The following is an 18,852-nucleotide window of genomic DNA, read 5'->3' as shown; positions in this document are numbered from 1 at the left end:
AATGCTTAGTAAATGCTTTTATGGGAAACCCAAGAAAGGGATGGAGTGAACGCGAAAGTTTAAGGAAAAGCGTATGTGCAGTTGCATGACAGGATGAAGTTGAGAAGTTGGTTTTTTGAGGAAATGAGAGGTTTTATTGGCAAGAACATTCTGAAAATGAACTGCTGCAGTGACATTCCTATGAGTGCAATTCAGTTGGAGTGCTCAGCTTTATACTCTTCTCATCATGCTTGATTACAGTGTTCTGTGTACATTGTAAACAGCTGTACCCAGCTCTGCACATCCTTTTGCAGTTTGCATCATTACACTTCAGCTTATTTATTGTTTACCGTTTCTTTGATATTTTGTACAAGTCCTATATTAGTCTTGTCCTGTAGTTCTATTTTTGCACAGCTACTGTATTCTTTCCATACAAAATAAAGATTATTAATATACCTGTGGGATGAGACATAGTCTCTGATGGTTACAGGAGAAACTCCCTCCCAGCTTTTCCAACTACATGTCCAGTAATGGGGAACAGAGAAAGACACACAAATTGTGCTTTGTTGGAGTAGAAAAAGAAATTTAGTTCATATACTTTGCTATTTCTTACCTTCTGAATGACTGACTTGGCAAGATGAAGACTCAAAACTCATAAATGTAGTAAAAAGTTCTAAGAAAAATTTATTTGAAAAACTCAGTTCCTGAGTTTGAGTACTTGATTCCTAAACAGAAATACCACAGAGTAGAACTACCAGGAACTTAAAGTTTTTCTGGGAGTTTCCATCAATGAAGGTTGAACCAGCCACAGATTAGAAGAAAAACACAACTTCTTCTTTTGATTTGTTTCCGATACAGTGAATTCCTTCAGCTGCATAAAATTTCAATTAATTTTAACGAACAACTTCAAAATTAAGTGGTTTGACTATTTCTGCTGATTCTCTAGCCATCGACTAATAGCCATTTTTAGTGTCCTGTTTGGTGTGAGCATAAGAGAGTGGAGAGGAAGATTCGTCATGGGACTAGATCGTCTATTGCTGATCCAGTTTTCCATGGCTTCCCTTTCATAGGAATAGCCATCTGCAAAGAAACCATCAACAAAAGCTCATATTACAGAGGCTCGGGCACTGTGGCACTGTGCAGATGTTAGCTGTTTAAATGTAAAAGGCAAGTAAGGAAATACATCCAAACAGGAAAACTGAGCTCTGGCATAAGTACACTGTATGTGGAATCTTTACTGTGGGTATAAACAGTTCTGGCTAGTTTCATTTATCTATCTCTGCCTGCAGAGCACCAAAATATATTATGCACAAGTTAAATAAGACTTTCTTTTCAGTTTCAATGATCCATAATGTGAAGTAAAAGCTCATTACCGTCAATTGCCTAACAAGCAGACTAAAGCCTGCTGCTCTGCTGAATAAGGGGCTTGTCCGCCTGGCTGACCCAGCCCTGAGCTGCACAGAGCCCTCACCATCTGGCCAGGTTTAGGACTTTGGCTCTTAGAGTTGGTAGCTGAAGCAGTTGATCCTTACAGAACAGAAATTAGGCCCCAGCTAAATGTCAGTCACCCAGGAATCTCTGTGGTGGAATACAAACCTGGGCCTTGTTCCCCTCCTCTAACATAGCTATACTCTTCTTATTGAACAAAGCCACCAACATTCCAACAATTAGAAGATGTCTTCATATTTTGGCCATTTTAATTCTCAGAAGTCTAGTACCTCAGAACTGGATGAAGTTAGTCGCTGTTTAAAGAGCAACAGAAAAAATTATACTGATATTCTGATGCTCTTATGCTCCTCTTTCCCTTCCCCCCAAGAACAGAACTACACAGCACTAGTTCTTCAAAAATGTTGTAACTGTGACATCTTATGCTACTGGCATATCACTGTTTCAAAGGCTTGCTGCATTTAAAGGTGTCTCATTCTGTAAAAACTTTTAAGTAAGTGCCCTACAGATGGTGTGCTAAGCAGAGTAATGAACCTGTACTTTTGGGGGGGCGGGGGGAGGGGGTTGGTTTGATTTCTTGGTTTGTTTTTTGCCCCACTGAATGCACAATTCCATTTTGCACTTACTGAGCCAACACTGTAATTAGGCTTGTAATTGTATTTACAAAGGCACATAAGGGAAGGCACATTAAAAAAAGGAAGCTGCTTGATACAGTGTTTTTCTCCATATCAGAGCTCTAATTCAGCAAATTAAACATTTATCACAATTCTGATTTGTTGTAACAGCCATTTAGATTAGTTTTTCTTTCTAAGGCTGATGATCAAGATAGGTGTGGGAACAGAAAACAGGCCTATCTTTACCCTCAAGTAATTAGTTTTAATCCATGTCATGCAAAGACATACCTGTGGCAATGACAGGATCGTTCATAAGCTCTCTTGTTATAGGACATAAGAACTCATCAGGAACAGAAACCGAGATCATTGTCATCCTCAGTTCTTCAATTTTCTGGAGAACTTTACTGCGCAGGCCTAGAGACTCTGAAAAATTATTTGTACATGAAGTGGAGAGCAGACAGATAAGGCAAAGAGGTCAGATCTTGCAATAGTCAGCAGCTGTGTTACAGAAGACACAGCTCCATCTCACCCCTAAAACAAAACCCTGCAGCCAGCCTTGGCTCCCACTCTAGTCAGCTCTGCCACAGGCTCTCTCTCCTGCTGTGCTGTGCCACAGGAGCTGGGGGCAGTAATGAAAACAATCAGTAAAACCAGAGCAAGTGCAGCAGAGCCGTGGCACAGCAGGGGCCTGGTGGCCACACACTCGACTCACACAGTGCGAGTGCAGCACTGCCCTGCAGCCACACCCTGCCACGGGACACTGCAGGGCTGGCCCTTGGCCTGGGACAAAGTGCCAGTGGGAAGGTACAGCTGTGCACACCTGCTGCCAGCACCTCCAGCAGACCGATTCCCCTTCACCTGGTCACACCCGGTCTGTTCCACTACACCTGCTGAGCCTGTGGTTTTTACAAGAACACTGATATCCTCCAAACTGCAAAGACTGTGAAGAACTTCTAGAGGTCAAGATCTTACATCACATTCTCAGAGCAAAGAAAACAGGTTATCAGGGAGAGAAAGGAGATGCTCATTCAAGTGTTTGTGTGGTGGTAGACTCCTAAAATTTAGTTAAATGGGAATTTGAGTAACAGAAAATGTTCATTTTAGGCAGATAGTATTTTCCTACTTTGTAAATGCTTGGGCTGTGGCAGAGAGCCATTATTCAAGTCAGATATATGAGGTTGTAATTCCTATACCTTTGTTGATTTCTTTCCCCACAGAGAACTCTATAGCAGGTCATTGGTCACACTACATTCAATTCTCACAGAACTTTCTACTCAGCATAATCTGATTACCCTCAGCTGGCAATTGCTGCAACAAAGTTTTAGGCTACTTCAGTGCTAAGGAAAATGTTAGCATAAACTGAGGAAGCCAAATGTCTTTCATGAATGACAATTCCTGACAGATTCCCAGCATCTCTGTTATTTCTAGACTTCAACAAAGCCAGCTGTTACACAGAGATAATATGATCCAATATAGACCAATTCCGCACACACACAAAAAAAAGGGAGCAGTCTTCCTACAACAAACAGTATCCAACTGTACTTTTTTTTAAAAGGCTCCTTACCTCATTCAGCCTTTTGTTATACTTGACCTCACTCCGACAGACATATTCGCACCTAATTTACACATAAATCTGACCTCAAAATTAATAGAGAACTTGTATTTTGAAATTTCCAGTGCAGTTCACTATCCTTAAACTTATTTCATAATGACCGCTGTGGAATCACTACTAATACAGCACTTCCTTGTGATTCCTTCTAAAATGTAACCACAGTTTTGCGATGAAGCAACAGGACAATGTATGAACCTGATGTATTAGAAAGTGTCTGAGCCAGGCAAGCTTTGCTTGATCCTTAACAAAAGTCATCATAAAATGCACACTTAAGAATTTCACTGTTTAAGGTTGGTGAAAATGTGCAATTCTAAACATGGTACTTCTGCAGACTGATAGGAAAAACTATAGACCACCCTATTTACCAAAGTGAGAAACATGAATTATAGAGAAAAGCTGAAATTCCTTTTCCACAGCTTAATAATAATACTACAAGATCGAACAAGGAAAATAGAAACAAAATCAGGTAAGACCATTTAACAGCATCATTAGTAGAAGTGCATTGTATGTCTCCAGTTATAAGCAAACACACACACACGAAAAAGGAATACTGTGGACAATGTAACATTAGGGGGTTTTTAACTGCCCTGGAAATGAAATAAAAAAGGCATTTCAGGGGAAAAAAAATCCATGCATGGAACTCCCATCTTGCTTTCATTCCAACACTTGAAAGTACTCTAGAGGTTAAAAACTATTTGGATTTCAATACTCTTACCAATTTTTAATTCATTAGCAAGACTTTCCTTAGTAAGATTCAGTAGTTCCTTGCCATCAATATTATTCATTTTGAAAAGTCCAACAAAGTCTGCTAAATCCTGTGTGCAGAGCCAGGCTGAAACATCATCCTCTGACCAGTCCTCAACAGCCACCTTTGATTCATTTTCTACAGTATCTCCTTTGGAAATAAAAAAAGAGTTAAAAAACAAAACAAACAAAAAACCAAATTAAAAACAAACAACATCTTCCCCTCTCCCCCACAAAAAAAACCTCACCACAATCCCCCAAAAGTAGCCAACAATGAAATTTTCAGTTCAAATAAACGTCACTAACAGACCCTGTTTTTGTGTGTTCTCAGTACTATACATTCTTCCTCTAATAAAATAAATGCTTATTAGACATTCCTTTGGGAGGGAGGGCAGTAATTTGGGTTTACCTTTTACCTATTAATTTTCAAAGTTTAGAGGAATTTAATCTCTGAGATGCCTGCACTTCTGACACATTTGAATTGAACAAACAACCAGGAAGGTGTCAGCAGACACTGGAATAATCTTGCACGTCCTTAGAAGGGCACACCAAAATCCAAACTTACTGTTCTCCTTCAAACAAAGACAATGTGTACTTTTGTTCCACAAATTTTAGGTGTTGGGGTTGTGGATGCTAAATGCAAGAAGCAAGCAGGGAGCACAGTGTCTGTGGAAAAGCAAGTCACATAACTTTCTCAGACTGGCCTGAGAATATGGCCTGAGAAATCATAAGGAGGAATCAAAATAATCCTTAGAGATAGAAGACAGCCTTGCAGGTGTTGTTGGTCACTTTCTTGTTTTCTTGCAAGAGAAGGTCTAGGGGTGGTGTACCCCACTGACCAGTGATGGTGATGTGTAGTTTACTGACCAATAAGAGTTTTACCTTTCCGGACCTTCTTGTCTACAGAAGAAAATCTGGGGTAATAAACCATGCTCTCCTGAACAGCCCATGAGAGAGTCTGTGTCATACTTTTGCCATTCCCAGTACAGTGCGACACTGGTGTAATTTGTACCATTAGTTATCCTCTATTAATGGCGTTAATGTCATTTGTACAATTAGTTTTTCACCTGTAATAACTGGTAAGGTGCATTTATAATTGGCAATTAGCATTATTTTCAACTCATCACAAATTATGGGTGTCCAAGAAGTTTTTCAGCACTCAGGCAATAATATTTATCTCTTAAATGCTGTCCAGAGAATAAGCAATTGCAAATACAAAAAAAAAAAAAAAAAGATGCAGCAAATTAATAAAATTAAGATACGTTTAGTATATTTTTCTTTATAAAATATCAAAAAGAGAATACCTCTTCTTGGCATTAATCAGGTCAATTAGAAGAAAAAAACATGCACACAATCCTGATTTAACACATTAAGTGCAGGTAAGAATATGGGATTTTTGTATCTTTATGGTGTTTTGAATTTAAAGAACAGATTACAAATACTTCACACACTGACCTGCACAGGGTTGCTTAAGGTCAAGCTGCCATATGTGCACAGTTTTATCCATTGAGCCTGTGGCAAGTAAGGGACTATGTGGTGCAAAAGCACAAGTTGTAACATATCTACAAATAAAAAAAAAAGTCTGAAAATTCGTGAGAAAAGGACTTTTTTTATTTATGGAACAGAATGATCATGATGATTTCTTACCTTGTATGCTGAGACAAAGTATGAAGGATATTGCCAGTACTCTGTAAAAGAGTTTTTTGTGATTTTAAGTCTTAAAGAATAAGAAATTGTTTCTTCACTTGCATGCATCCCTTCAAAACAGAGAATACTGCCTCTTGAAAGGTGACAGAAGCTAACTTCAGAGAAGTTATGCAACCTTGACAAAGATGATCAGCAGCAGAGTCAGAAATGCAACTTGAATTTTCTTCTTGAAACCCTATTTGATTCCCTGGAGCACTGCTCTCCTGCACAATCAGCCAGCATGGAACATGCAGGGAGAACAGTTCCAGAAACACTGACTGAATTAAATCCATATTTGTGGTTGGTTGTGTAAATAAAGACATTTCTTTTACAAATCTTGTATTAGAAGTTACCAAAAGGGTCATTGTGGGGGTCAAACCACAATCCTTCAACTGGACCAATAATTAACCATACCTATTTGGCCTACTCTCTATTTGGCCACTAACCACTACTGAAAAACAAAATCCCTGAATTTTGGTAGTTTTAACTTGTTATTGAAAGATTTTCCCTCCTATGAAAAATAGCATTTCTTTGACAGGTACAGACAGGTTGGCAAGATGATTAGCAAATTATTCTGAATCCCTAATTGATCGGTCAGCACTCCAGTATTTTGAGCTGTCCAACATGATCAAAGTGCCCTAATATAGGTTGAAATCTCTCTCCCTTCCACAGAGGTTTATTGTCCCCACTTTTCCCCACAGAATCACAGGACAGTTGGGGACCTCTGGAGATGATATGGTCCAACCCTTCTGCTAAAGCAGCATCACCTAGAGCAGGTGTCCAGGCAGGTTTTAAGTATCTCTAAAGGAGGATTTCACAACTAGAAAACTCATTGTCCCATTTGATATAGATCTAAGGCCACAAAAGCTGATGAACGATATTAAGAAATACTTAGGCTGTGGTTTCCTTCATCTTTTCAATTTTCTGAGGCTCCCAAACTCTAGAGGACATCTAACATGCCTAAACTTCAAACTACTAAAATAAATAGGGCAAAAATTGTGCAGGTTTTGGTGAAAAACTTTAATGCTAATTAAAAAAAAAAAAAAAATTATCAATACAATAGGTATGTGCAGGGCAAGCTGAAGAAGTTTAAAATTTGTTCATCCTTCATTTTCAGCAAAATTATTAATACTATAAAGTACTAAAGGTATATATAACACAGGTGAATCACAAAGGTATTACAGAAAATGCTTAAACAATATGTTTTAATGACATTGTACTTAATATAAAATTTTTCTTGAGTTTTTTATTATGCTTCCATTTTATATGCACTTTACATATAGCTAACTACAGAATTTCTATGATCACCATTCCTGATTTTATGTCAAAAGGTACAGTCCTCCTTGCTTTGGAAGCTAAGCTAAGGTTAGGATAACAAAAAAATCCTTCCACTTCAATATGAATCTTGTAATACTCCTAAGTATGGAATTAATCAAGTAACACCCTACTGCAGAGAAATCAACTGACAAATCCTCACAATGTAAATAAAAAGTGAGAAAAACGATCAACTCTCAGGAGATATTTTTTCCTTAGATTCCTTCCCCTCATACCCTCAAATGCACAGTAAATATTTTGGCTTGGTATCATTTGTATTGTTTAATATTTTTTCATTGCTAAGACACTGCAGAAGCAGTGCTCATATTTAAAGAGAATACCCCAACAAATGGTCTTGTGTTATGCTATACTTACAGTTTCATAGATTATGACACACTTGTCCACAGACCTTAAAAAAACACATTGATATTAAAGTGATGCAGAGAAGGAAAAGGAAACAATTTCATTAACCTTTTCCAAAACCTGAGATTTCAAACTCAATCACCTACAAGACACAGACCAATTGTAAAGACACTCCAACAGCTCTAGAGGTCATAGAACTATAAGAACTATTTTTGATAATAAGTATTTAGAAATCTTCAACTCTTTTCAACTTTCTGTTTTATAATATTGAAGCGTGAACCTGGACAGCTGGACATTTCAACAAGGCGCTGCTTACCCCGAGACTATCAGCCGTCCATCATAAGAAAATGCACAAGCCAGAACTGGGGCAGAGTGCCCATTCAGTGTGCATTTATATTTTAACTGAACACCTAAAAACACAAGAAGTAAATTATTACATTTGGCCATATCTGACAAGCTATAACACAAGCTATTTTAAGAAGCCCAAAGCTCCACCAAAGATGTGACTTTGTGACATATTGTTTACAAAAAAGGGAATAAAAAGATCACAGAGACAACTTCCCCTTTTCATAGCTCCAACTTTCTCACTTTGTAGTCTTAGCATGTCTCACAAGGTTTTAGATAATAAAATGTGTATCTGGACATACAATATTTTTATATAAAAGAGATGACAAAAAATACCCACTGAAGACATTTTTGGCAATTTACCTAGTCTCTACATTTAGGGCACATTAGGGTTTCTGCAGAAGCAAATATTCTTTTCTCCAGCTCTTATTCAGGGCCCAGCATGGAAACAAACTTTTCCCTGGCCAGGCAGATTAAGAGGTTTCAACCTATCCACCTTGAAAGGCCACAGTAGAATTTTTTTTTAAACTTTACTTTCAATACTTGTTCATAAAAAGATTGCTAAATAAAATCTACATGGTGTAGCATCACAAAGTGCTGAATGCCTTAGCTGTTCTCCAGCTAATAATTAAAAGAAAGCTTTCAACTTGCGGTTAGTTTGGCTTTGAATCCAGTAGTATAAATTTGATTTTTGATTTAAGTTGTCACTGAAGACCTAGGATATTGGTATATTCAAAAAACATTTCTATACAAACCTAAGAAATCTGCAAACAAAATAAGCCAGAGTTTGAGCTGATTATCTTGTCCACAGGAAGCCATCTGGAAGTATTTGACTCCATTTTCACTATCTGACAAAATAAAAATATATAAATGGGAGTCAGAAACATTAAAAATACCAGCAGATCAGTAAACTACATTAACATAAACATCATTGCAGAAGTTCTGAGACACTTTGGATATAAGAAATAGGTATTCTTTCCTGAATAAGTAGATAAAGACCAGAGCTGTGCTCATATTTTAAGTTTTCTTGATGAGAAATGTTTGATTGCTCTGATTATACTGCTGGAGTGTTTGAATATAAATGATACGGTTATATCAGTTTTTTGAGTAATTCTCAAAATTAACCACATACACTTGTACAAGTTCTGAGAGTATCTGACAGGGAATTTTCATACTGTTACACATTTAATTTCTTAATTTTATAAACTGCCTCTACATGACTGCAGTCCAACCAAACACTCAGTAAATACTGCATTAAGAGAGAAATACAACAATAATAGTCTTACAGCTTTCCTTTCTTGATTCAGTGGCTATTTTCTGAATTACCATGTTCCAGAAGTGGACTGTTAGATGCATAAGAAAGTGGTTGGAGAGTTGCAACCTGAGAGTCCCAACGGATCAGTGGTGTCCCTCAGGGTTCTGTATTTGGACCAGTGTTATTTAAATTAAGAAATTTAATAGGGAGCAAGAAGGGAGCAAGCACACCCTCAGCAAATCTGCAGATGACACCAAGCTGAGTGGTGCAGGTGACACACCAGAAGGACAAGGATCTGGCAGAAGCCCAGAGGGACCTGGACAAGCTCAAGCACTGGCCCATGGGAACCTCAAGTGCTGATGCAGCAACCAGACTGGGGCAACCCCCGGTAACAATCGAGGCTGGGGGGTGAACAGGTGGAGAGCAGCCCTGACAAGAAGGACTTGGGGATGCTGGTGGGTAAAAGGCTGTGAACACTGCACCCCTTGCCAGGATCAGTTCCAGCTTCACCTTGGCCTTCTTCATCCCCTCCCTACACAATCGTAATTCATCTCTATACTTTTTCCAGGTTACATGTCTTTGTTCCCACTGCCTGTGCATTTACTTCTTGCTTTTTAGTTTGACCAGCCATTCCTGACTCAGCCATGCTAGTCTCTTGCCCTCCTTGCCCAGTTTCTGGCTCCTGGGAACCACTGACTCTTGCACTCAGTAGAAGACTTCCCCAAAAATCTGCCAACTCTGTTCCATTCCCTTGTCCCTGAGGGCGGTCATCCACTGAAGAGCTGGAAGACTGCCTTCCTAAACCTCAGGAGCCTGCCTCTATTCCTTACCTGACCTATATTCCTTAAGATGGCAAACTCCACCACAACCACTCTAGATCCCATGAGCTCCTAGGCAGCTGTGACTGAATCTGCTTCAAAAGCAGAACCACCTGTCACAGCCTAAAGCACAAAGAACCTATCTGACACTATGGATCAAAACTTGCTCTGAATAAAGCAGGTAAAAAGAATCTCAGTTTAAAACTATTTCTATTTGTATTGGATAAGCACTACTTGTATGCATTTCATAATGTGTTAAATCTGCCCAAAATTCCAGGTTCAAGCACTGATGACGAAACAGCAACACACAAAAGGAAATATGTTGACTTTCAGTAATATATGGATTAAAAAATCAAGAATGATCATAAGTCTGCCAGAACAAATCTACAGTGTAGGAAATACCTGCTTTGTTGCCTGTTTCACCTTATCTTGGCAGAAGGCTGCAATTTTTAAACCAAGAAAATAATCTCAATATGAAATGGGAGTGGTGGAAATTACACACTGATCTGTTTCAGCTGCAATGTATTTTTTGCCCTCAGATGCAACTCATAGTTCATGATGGAGTTTTTTGTGTATTATTTTCACCACGAAAGATCCTACACCTTTCAGTGGACACACATTTGTTTGATTTGATATTGTCAATCACTAATTCTCTGTTCTGAAGTGCATGTTCACATCCTTCTTCCTCAGCTTCCTCCTGCTCCTTTCTTGCCTTCTTCCCACTGCTTCTCTCCTGTTTTATTCCTGCTCTGCACCACCTCTTAGATAGGGCAGTACTTATTGCCAGGTTCAGCACTTGAAGATGCAAGTGGCTGCTCAGTTATAACTTTTGGGGCCTTTGAAATGGCAGCTTGAGTATTCTGAATACAAAAACCTAAATGTGTTGATGAAGATCACTTTGTCTCAGCAGTAGATCTGGAAAGGACGAAAATATACATACAAGGTGGTTAAGTCAAGTTGCTGCATTACTTCCTAAAGCTTACAATGAGGCTTCTTCCCAATTTCCTAACCTCCATTGGAAGCAAATGACTTTGTGGTCAAATGCTAAAACAACTCTAAGATTTTTGAACATCTTAGTGGAACACAGGTAATTCTGGGCTCATTACTCCCCCACATTCCTCTAAATGACAAAGTCAGGTGCAGGAAAATAGCCTATCTGTTCATATTCCACAGTTCAAGCATTTAGCTTACTAGGTTTACAGCTCTGTGCATTGTTTTAATCCAGTCCTACTCCTTGGGAACCAAAGTATGAAAGAGTCAAGTGGGAATGGTAATCAAGCACTGCATCTTCTAACGCCATTGTCTGCCACTGGGTAATTCGCTACTTAAAGTTATCGCTTTTTTTGTTGACCTATTACATTCCTTGCCACCAGCCTGACCACAGCCTTTACTTAAGAATACTCAGAATATTCTAAAACATCAGCTCTTCACAAGGTCATTTGTATCTTGAGCACCAATGGCAAAAAGAATACGAAAAAAAGAGCTAGAGAGAAAAAAAAGCATTTCTTTTTTTAAATGTTCCTCCCCTAATGAGTTGAATAACTAACCAGATACTGGATGTGAAGAAATATCACAGCAGGTAACGCCAAGATCATGTGCTTTTTCATTATACAGGCATCTCATTTTATCATCCCAAATGGTTAAATCACCACTTGATGATCCAGTGACAAAGAAATTTCCATTGGGAGAAAATGCGCAAGCCATCAAAGAACCACCTTTAACTTTCCCAGATCTGAAAAGCAAGAGTACACAGGATTTGAATTTAGAGCAGGTAAAGTTCTACAAAGTGACCTCTTAAATGCAGTCTGATGCAATATGCCAAGCTCTTCTAAGGTTTGGACTTTGGAACTAGCTAACAGAGGAAAGAGAAACTCAAATCACCTGTGAAAAGAGAGCAAAATAAGTTCTGCAGCAGGGACCAAACCTGCTCTTTGACAGCTGGAGGAAAAACATGAGATGGCAGCCCAAGGCAATAATTGTAACTGAGTGATAAAATAATTTTCAAACTAAAGACAATTTGCAAGGATTTAACACTTAAAAGACATAATGCACTGTTAAAATTCCATGGCAGGATACATTTTAAAAGTCAAAGATAAATACACAATTATCATTAACACAGATTTACATGTATACAAACAAGGGGGAAAAAGACTGACAATTCTTCTGGTTTTAGAGACAAAAAGAACACCTACTAGCCCATATAAGCTGTAGTTGAGTAGAATACTTTGTGATTTATAATGTGGGATTAATTTTGAACAACTTGTACACAAGAGAAAGCAATGTGGAAAAGAAATTCTGCATTTTAACTAAATCAGCCAAAGCACTTTGTAAAACTGATCTTCAAAGAAAATTTCTAGCAGAAATGGAAGTGTGGTCAACTGTCAGGAAGGAAGTGGGGTCAACCTGACATCCTTTACATTATCTGATAACCTAATCAAAAGAGTCTCATACCTTTTAACAGACACCAAATCCAGCCAAGCATGCATAGCTGAGTCTTTAAGTGCAAGGAGAAAATCACAGCCTTGAGAAACAGTCACATGGCAAGAATTGTCAGTCCTATTTACTCTACTGTACTTTGTAGAACAGCTGCTAATTCTCTTTTACTGACAGAAATTTTATTTACTGCCAGAAGTGTAAAACTTAGTCACAGAAGACAAGTCAATAAATTTTCCTCAGTGTCACACTAATCAGACCCATGACCTTCTAAAAAGCATTGTCTCCCTTTATTATTTAAGAACACTGTCAAATCCACTATAATGCTTCCCATTTTTACATGTACAATCCTTTATTTTTACCACCGCTTTTACAAATTTCGTTCTTTCACACAAAAAGTTGCAGATTTTGCTCTGAAAGCAACAGTAAAATAAATAGCATTGTGCAGGCATTTAAAACTTGCAGACCAAATACCAGTTTTGTAACTTAACTACTGGACAGGAAATAGAGACCACTAAGAAATACACATTAGTCAACTTGCTTTCTTGTTCACATTCACTATAGAAATTATTTAAACAGCCATCTTACTTCATAATTTAAACAGTCACTTACAACAGCTGAGTAGATAAAGAGCAAATATTATGTAATTTTATTATAATTACCATTATTTTATTATAATTACCCATATATTTAGTCAAGCGAGAAAACAGTGTGGTAAAATGTTTTATCATTTTCAGCATCAACACAATCAACTGTTTCAAGAGAAACAAAGGACCATAGATGGACGTTAGATGGTCAGCTAACTTCCTCTGACATAATTTCCAAGTACCTTGATGATTTCTGTGTGATACTAATTTCAACTTTTAAAAACAGGACATGTGCATTTTTCTATCTGCAATTACAAAAATTACAAAAAAATTACAAAAAATGACAATAAAAAAATTGATCAGCTGAAAATACATACACACATACACATCCCAAAACAGATATAAAGTTAACTTGACTACTGCTGGCCTGTTAAGACTCTGAAATGAACTTTTAATAGTTGAAGGGGACAGGATGGGAATGTTCAAGTTTTTTCTTATTTCTCTACAATGAAAATACCAAAGTAGAATAATTTCTGCTTAGTAATAATATATTTTCTACGTAGTCATTATACAGCCACCATTCAATTAGAAGAAAATTAGGATGTACGTCTAAAACATGCATCACTGCATGTATTAAGAGCATACAATTTTAAAAAATGATGTTTTTATACTTCTAGGTTTTTCTCTTCAGCAACGAACATTCTGAATAAAAAGAGATAATCTCTTCACTAGTTATGTCTCAAAACAGATAAACCCTCAGATTTTAGAGTACTAATGACTTTTTTCCCAATTCTTCTTAAAGATAAAACTAGGAAAGAATAGGTTATCAGTACCCCTTTATTGTCAAGTAAAACAAAACCGCCACTTCAGTGTTTCTTTATGTATTACAAAACACAGGTTGACAGAAATCTGTAAGAATTCTGCTTATGGACAAATTTCCAGATTAACACAATTTCAAGTAACTATAATCAATCATTTTGAAAAACTGTACAGTTCCCACATAAATCACTGCTGTGGAAAGCAAAGAGGCCACAAAAGAAGGGACATGCCTGACAGGAGACCACCAACATCAAACAGTTCTGTCTTTCAGAAACAGCTGCTCCCTCAATCCTAAGTGAAACATCAGCTTGCTCAAATTCTTAACTACTCTTCTAACTTTAGAGAGTTATTTCATTGTGCAATAGGGCCCTAAAACCTAAATAATGTCTTGCCCAAGTACAGATTCCAACAACTGGCCTGAAGAACTCACTGGAAGTCAAAGATACAGAGGAGAACTCTGAAGATAGCTCTAAGGTTCATGCCTTTAACTGTGCAACACCAATAAATACGCTCATCTCCTTTGTTTCAAATGTTTCTTGGAAAACTGTGAAACGTTGACTGTCATGCTTAACTTACTTAGCACAAATACTTCTTTCTGTCACTTTATGTCTTAAAATGTACAGTTTCAGGACAAATCCATAGTTTCCAAACTCTGATTGCTGGATTACCAACAAGCTTCTAAGACCTTCCTGGACTCCAAACTCCTGGTAATTAAACATTTAATTTATACTATGTGTAATGCAATATATAGCACACAGTACAGTCAGGCTCCACTAAATGTGTATTATGTATCACAGTTTGCTGACCCACTGTTTAGAAACCACATGCATACAGCCTGACATGCATCCTGATCTCATGTTAAATCAATAAAATGAATTTTAAAAAATCAAGATTTAGATGCAAGATAACTTTGTTAAAATTTAAAGCTTCTTGAGTTCACGTTGTTTAACTCAAAAAACCAAAAAGCTACTCAGCACTTCTCCCTCTCCTATTAATATCTTTTGGTCATCTAAATCCTATCCCAGCTTCCTTCTGATACCAGCAGAGGTGTAAGTCTGCATATCTTGCATACAGTAGAGAATACTACTTGAATTATTTTCACTTCAAAACAAAGTATTTGCCAAAAGACATTTGCCACTCACCGGTACAGTTTCAAGGACTGCACGTTCCAAAGAACCACGCTGCCGTCCGCCGCCCCTGCCAACAGATAGGCGGCGTCAGGAGAGAAGCGGCAGACCCTGACGGGGCTGGCCCCGGGCTGCTGCAGCACGGCCAGCCTGCGGCCATCGCGGCTGTCCCAGAGCGCGGCGGTGCCGTCCGTGGAGCACGAGGCCAGCACGCGTCCCGAGGGCGAGAAGCAGCAGCAGTGCACGGCGTACGCGTGCCCTTCCAAAGGCGAGTACGGCAGCTCGGTGAAGTCGCTCAGAGAATAAACACGAATTGTTTTGTCCAAGGAACAAGTAGCCAAGCACGACGTTGAGAAGGCGCAGTAGTTGACATCATCACTATGATCTGCTAAAGTGTGAATTAATGTCGCCATTTTAAAAAATTAAAATCTGAAAAAGAGTTTAACAGTTAGACTTAATTTTCCTGTTTCATAAATGAAACATACTACCTTAGCAAGACAAATTCTGAAGAAAAAAAAAAAAAAAGAAATAAAACCTCATTTGCAAAGGCAAGTTTTTCACCTAGCATTGTTTAAGCACAGAATCATAAAATCACAGACTAGTTTGGGTTGGAAGGGACTTTAAAGCCCATCCAGATTCAGCCCTTGCCATGGTAGTTAGGGGCAGGATAGGTAGGTAGGATAGTGGAAGGTGACATCTTCCCCTATCCCAGGTTGCCCCCAAGCCTCGTCCAGGCTGGCCTTGAATACTTCCAGGGATCCAGGGGCAGCCACAGTTTCTCTGGGCACCTTGTGCTGGGGCTTCACCATCCTCACAGCCAAGAATTTCTTCCTAATCTCTAATCTAAACCTCCTCTCAGTTTAAATCCACCCCCCTTTCTATCACTGCATGCCCTTGTAAAAAGACCCTCTCCAGCCTTTTTGTAGTGTGGTTAGAGCACTTTCCAGTGAAGACCGAGACAAAAAAGTCATTTGAGTACCTCAACCTTCTCCACATCTTGGATAACCAGGTCTTCTGTTTCCCTTCAGAGAGGGCCCACATTTTTCCTGATCTTCCTTTTATCACCAGCACACCTATAGAAGATTTTCTTGTTGCCCCGACATCCCTGTCTGGATTTAATTCCATCAGGACTTCAGCTTTCCCAATCTAATCCCTGAGTGCTCAGATGATCTCTCTGTAGTCAGTCCTCTCAAGCTACCTGTCCTTGCTTGTATCCTCTTCATTTTTTGTTTGAATTTGTCCAAGAGCTCCCTTCTGCTTACTTTCAGAGATAGAAACAGTAGTGATGGAAATACATCAGCTTAATACCACATAATTGTGTTGCCAATCCAAGGTTTGACCAGAGTGACTAAAACATTTAAGTCAAAATGTGAAAATTAATTGGGTGATCAAAAGTGGAACCTCTCCAGAAATTGCATTTACTGCTACACAGAACAACCAAAAGACAATGTGAACTTCACACGCATTTTCCCCGGACTTAAAACTGCTGGAACCAGTTTAAATTGTATCAGACAAGTAATTTACACTGCTGAGGTCTGGGAAATCCCTGAAGAGATACATTCCAACCAGTTACTCGCTATGCTGCAGATCACAGACAACTTTTCTGAGAATAAGGAAGCACGGAGCCAAAATGAAGTGCCTACAGCTCTTACAAGCTGTTTATAAGAGAAAAAAACCCACCATAATACCATTTATATTGAGTTAACTTAAATAATAGTTTGCTGTTTTAGATAAGTGCTCCATTCTGAATAATAATTTCAGTGCTGAGGCATCTACGAACAAAACCACGTATACTCACACTTCTTTTTTTTTTTTACATAGAAACATACACACATTTGCTTGTATGTATGTGGACATGCAAGAATGTATAAATGTATGCACACATGCAGAGATATGTATGTATACACACAGGTACAAAGGTGCATATGTAAGGGCAAAATACTTGTTCTCTTCAGACAGTGTATGGCACACCAATTTAGCTATAGATCGTTGAATACTACCTATTTTAGCTTTGGGATACTCAGTTTTACTACTATTCTCTTTAAAACCATTAAACAGATGAAGTAGTATCAATATAATATCTTAGCTGCAGAAAGAAAAGAAACATACTTTAATTATGAGAAACCGAAGAGTCAGGCAAAGCTTGACATGTGGAAAGATGAGCTGAAAAAAGCACCTTGATCTCACTGTGAGGAGACTTTCAGCAGCTCATTGCAGGAAAGCAGACCTAAGAACAAGAGGTTTCAGTGTCAACAAATCGACAGAGGGAGCGAGGAGCAGAAGGAGCATTCATCACCAGAGAGATATTCAGCACCATAGCATCATCTTCTCTGGCAATTACGCATTTTTCCACATAATCCAAAAACAGCAGCATCGGCCCACAGAAAAAGCTACAGCAATTCTCGACGCGGCTGGCAGCCACTTCCCTACTGCTCTTTGCCGCAGCCTACCCCAACCCAACCCATCGCGCCGGCAGCGCGGCCGGGACGCCCTCGGAAGATTGGCGGAATCACCTCGAGCTTCAGCGGCAGGTGTCGGGCAAACAACACGCTGCCTCGGCTGCGCGGCGGCCCCGCGGCCACCAGGCCCGGCCGTGAGGGGATCCCGGCCGTGAGGGGATCCCGGCCGTGAGGGGATCCCGGCCGTGAGGGGATCCCGGCCGTGAGGGGATCCCGGCCGCACTTCCCGCGCTGCGACCGTGACGCCTCCGGCCTCGACCTCCCGCGCACGGCCCAGGGAGCTGCGCACGCACGGTGCCCCCCCGGCCTCCCAGCATTGGCACGGCCCGGGCAGACCCGCCCCGTTGCGGGCCGCACCACTGTGCGCCAGCCGCGGGGGGAAGCCGGCGCTGCGCTTCCCGGTCTCACCGCCGCCATCTGTCCCGGCCCTGAGGCAGCGCGGGCGCGGATCGTGCGACCTTCAGCCCTCCATGCCGGCCCGGAGCCGCATAACATCCGGCGGCGCTGTGGCTGCCTTGGCACGAACCCTGCGTGGGTGCGGGCGGTGCCAGCACCTGCGGGATGTCAGCGGGGCCGGATGTTCCCGGCCACCGCCGCGCCCTCAGCTCCGCCAAGTGGCGGGCGCCAGCCGCGTCCGAGCGGGCAGCGCGGCCACGCTCCGCCGCTGGGACCCACACGGTGACCGCCTCGCCCCGGCCTCCCCCCGCCACAGGCGGGGCCCCCGAGCAGCGCTAAGGGGAGTTCCAACAAAGAGTGCTCCCCCAGGCCCAGCAGCTGTCAGGTAATTTAAACCATCGCCCTCTCCCCCTCACTCAGCATCTCGTGCAGAATACATGGTTAAGCCGACATCTACACGTTTTGAGAAAGACAGAGTTACTTTCTCGGAGTCACTCTGTCCGGGCAGCATTCCCTAAATGATCGGCCTTCCATGTTTAGTCTGTACCATCTCATACTCTGTTTTGTAGCACACTGATTGCACACTCTGTGAAAGCCTGGCCTTTCATTGTTCTGAATCGTGACAGCCACTACTAAAAATAAGGCCTTAGACCTCCTTTTAAAGATACATATTTTGATTTTCAGCTGCTTTTTTATCATCCCATTTTTTTCAAAGAGATGATGAGACAGAAGAGAACCCACACTCAACCAAAACACTCTTCATTGAGCACTATTACGGTACTTATTAAATTTGAAAGTTTCAGAACAAATTCTCTAAACTTAAACTGGCACACTTTGTTCAGAAAGGGTGAGAGC

At 40.1% G+C, this 18,852-nt stretch overlaps 1 protein-coding gene across 5 annotated transcripts; it reads right to left on the bottom strand.

Annotated features, from left to right (window-relative positions):
* Positions 1-638: 638 nt before the first annotated feature.
* On the bottom strand, positions 639-17,921 carry WDSUB1 (WD repeat, sterile alpha motif and U-box domain containing 1). Of its 5 annotated transcripts, none has more exons than XM_058840049.1 (12): positions 17,656-17,919; positions 17,252-17,369; positions 15,158-15,571; positions 11,724-11,908; positions 8,859-8,951; positions 8,075-8,168; positions 7,771-7,804; positions 6,043-6,083; positions 5,851-5,957; positions 4,367-4,546; positions 2,328-2,462; positions 639-1,059 (listed from the first exon to the last, which is right to left on the bottom strand). In XM_058840049.1, the coding sequence occupies exons 3-12, from the start codon at positions 15,553-15,555 to the stop codon at positions 905-907; spliced, it is 1,422 nt and encodes a 473-aa protein (XP_058696032.1). In that variant the 5' UTR covers positions 15,556-15,571; positions 17,252-17,369; positions 17,656-17,919; the 3' UTR covers positions 639-904. The 5 variants fall into 5 exon arrangements, with proteins under 5 accessions (XP_058696032.1, XP_058696034.1, XP_058696036.1 ...); XM_058840051.1 differs by having other exon boundaries at positions 17,319-17,369; XM_058840053.1 differs by having other exon boundaries at positions 15,158-15,212; positions 17,656-17,914.
* Between the last annotated feature and the right edge of the window lie 931 nt (positions 17,922-18,852).

The sequence above is a fragment of the Poecile atricapillus genome, chromosome 5 (genome assembly GCF_030490865.1).
Source record: "Poecile atricapillus isolate bPoeAtr1 chromosome 5, bPoeAtr1.hap1, whole genome shotgun sequence".
Classification (NCBI taxonomy): Eukaryota; Metazoa; Chordata; class Aves; order Passeriformes; family Paridae; genus Poecile; species Poecile atricapillus.
Note: the sequence above shows the minus strand (reverse complement) of the source record. Positions and strands in the feature narration are given on the sequence as shown.

Bases quoted from the DNA above. Each gene is read 5' to 3' on its own strand.
- WDSUB1 (XM_058840049.1), bottom strand. From the start codon at position 15,555: ATGGCGACATTAATTCACACTTTAGCAGATCATAGTGATGATGTCAAC. The intron at 8,952-11,723 runs GTTAGTTATTCA...TTATTTTGTCAG, and splicing joins TTCTTCACATCCAGTATCTG to ATAGTGAAAATGGAGTCAAA. The intron at 1,060-2,327 runs GTATGTCTTTGC...GTTTCTTTGCAG, and splicing joins CGATCCTGTCATTGCCACAG to ATGGCTATTCCTATGAAAGG.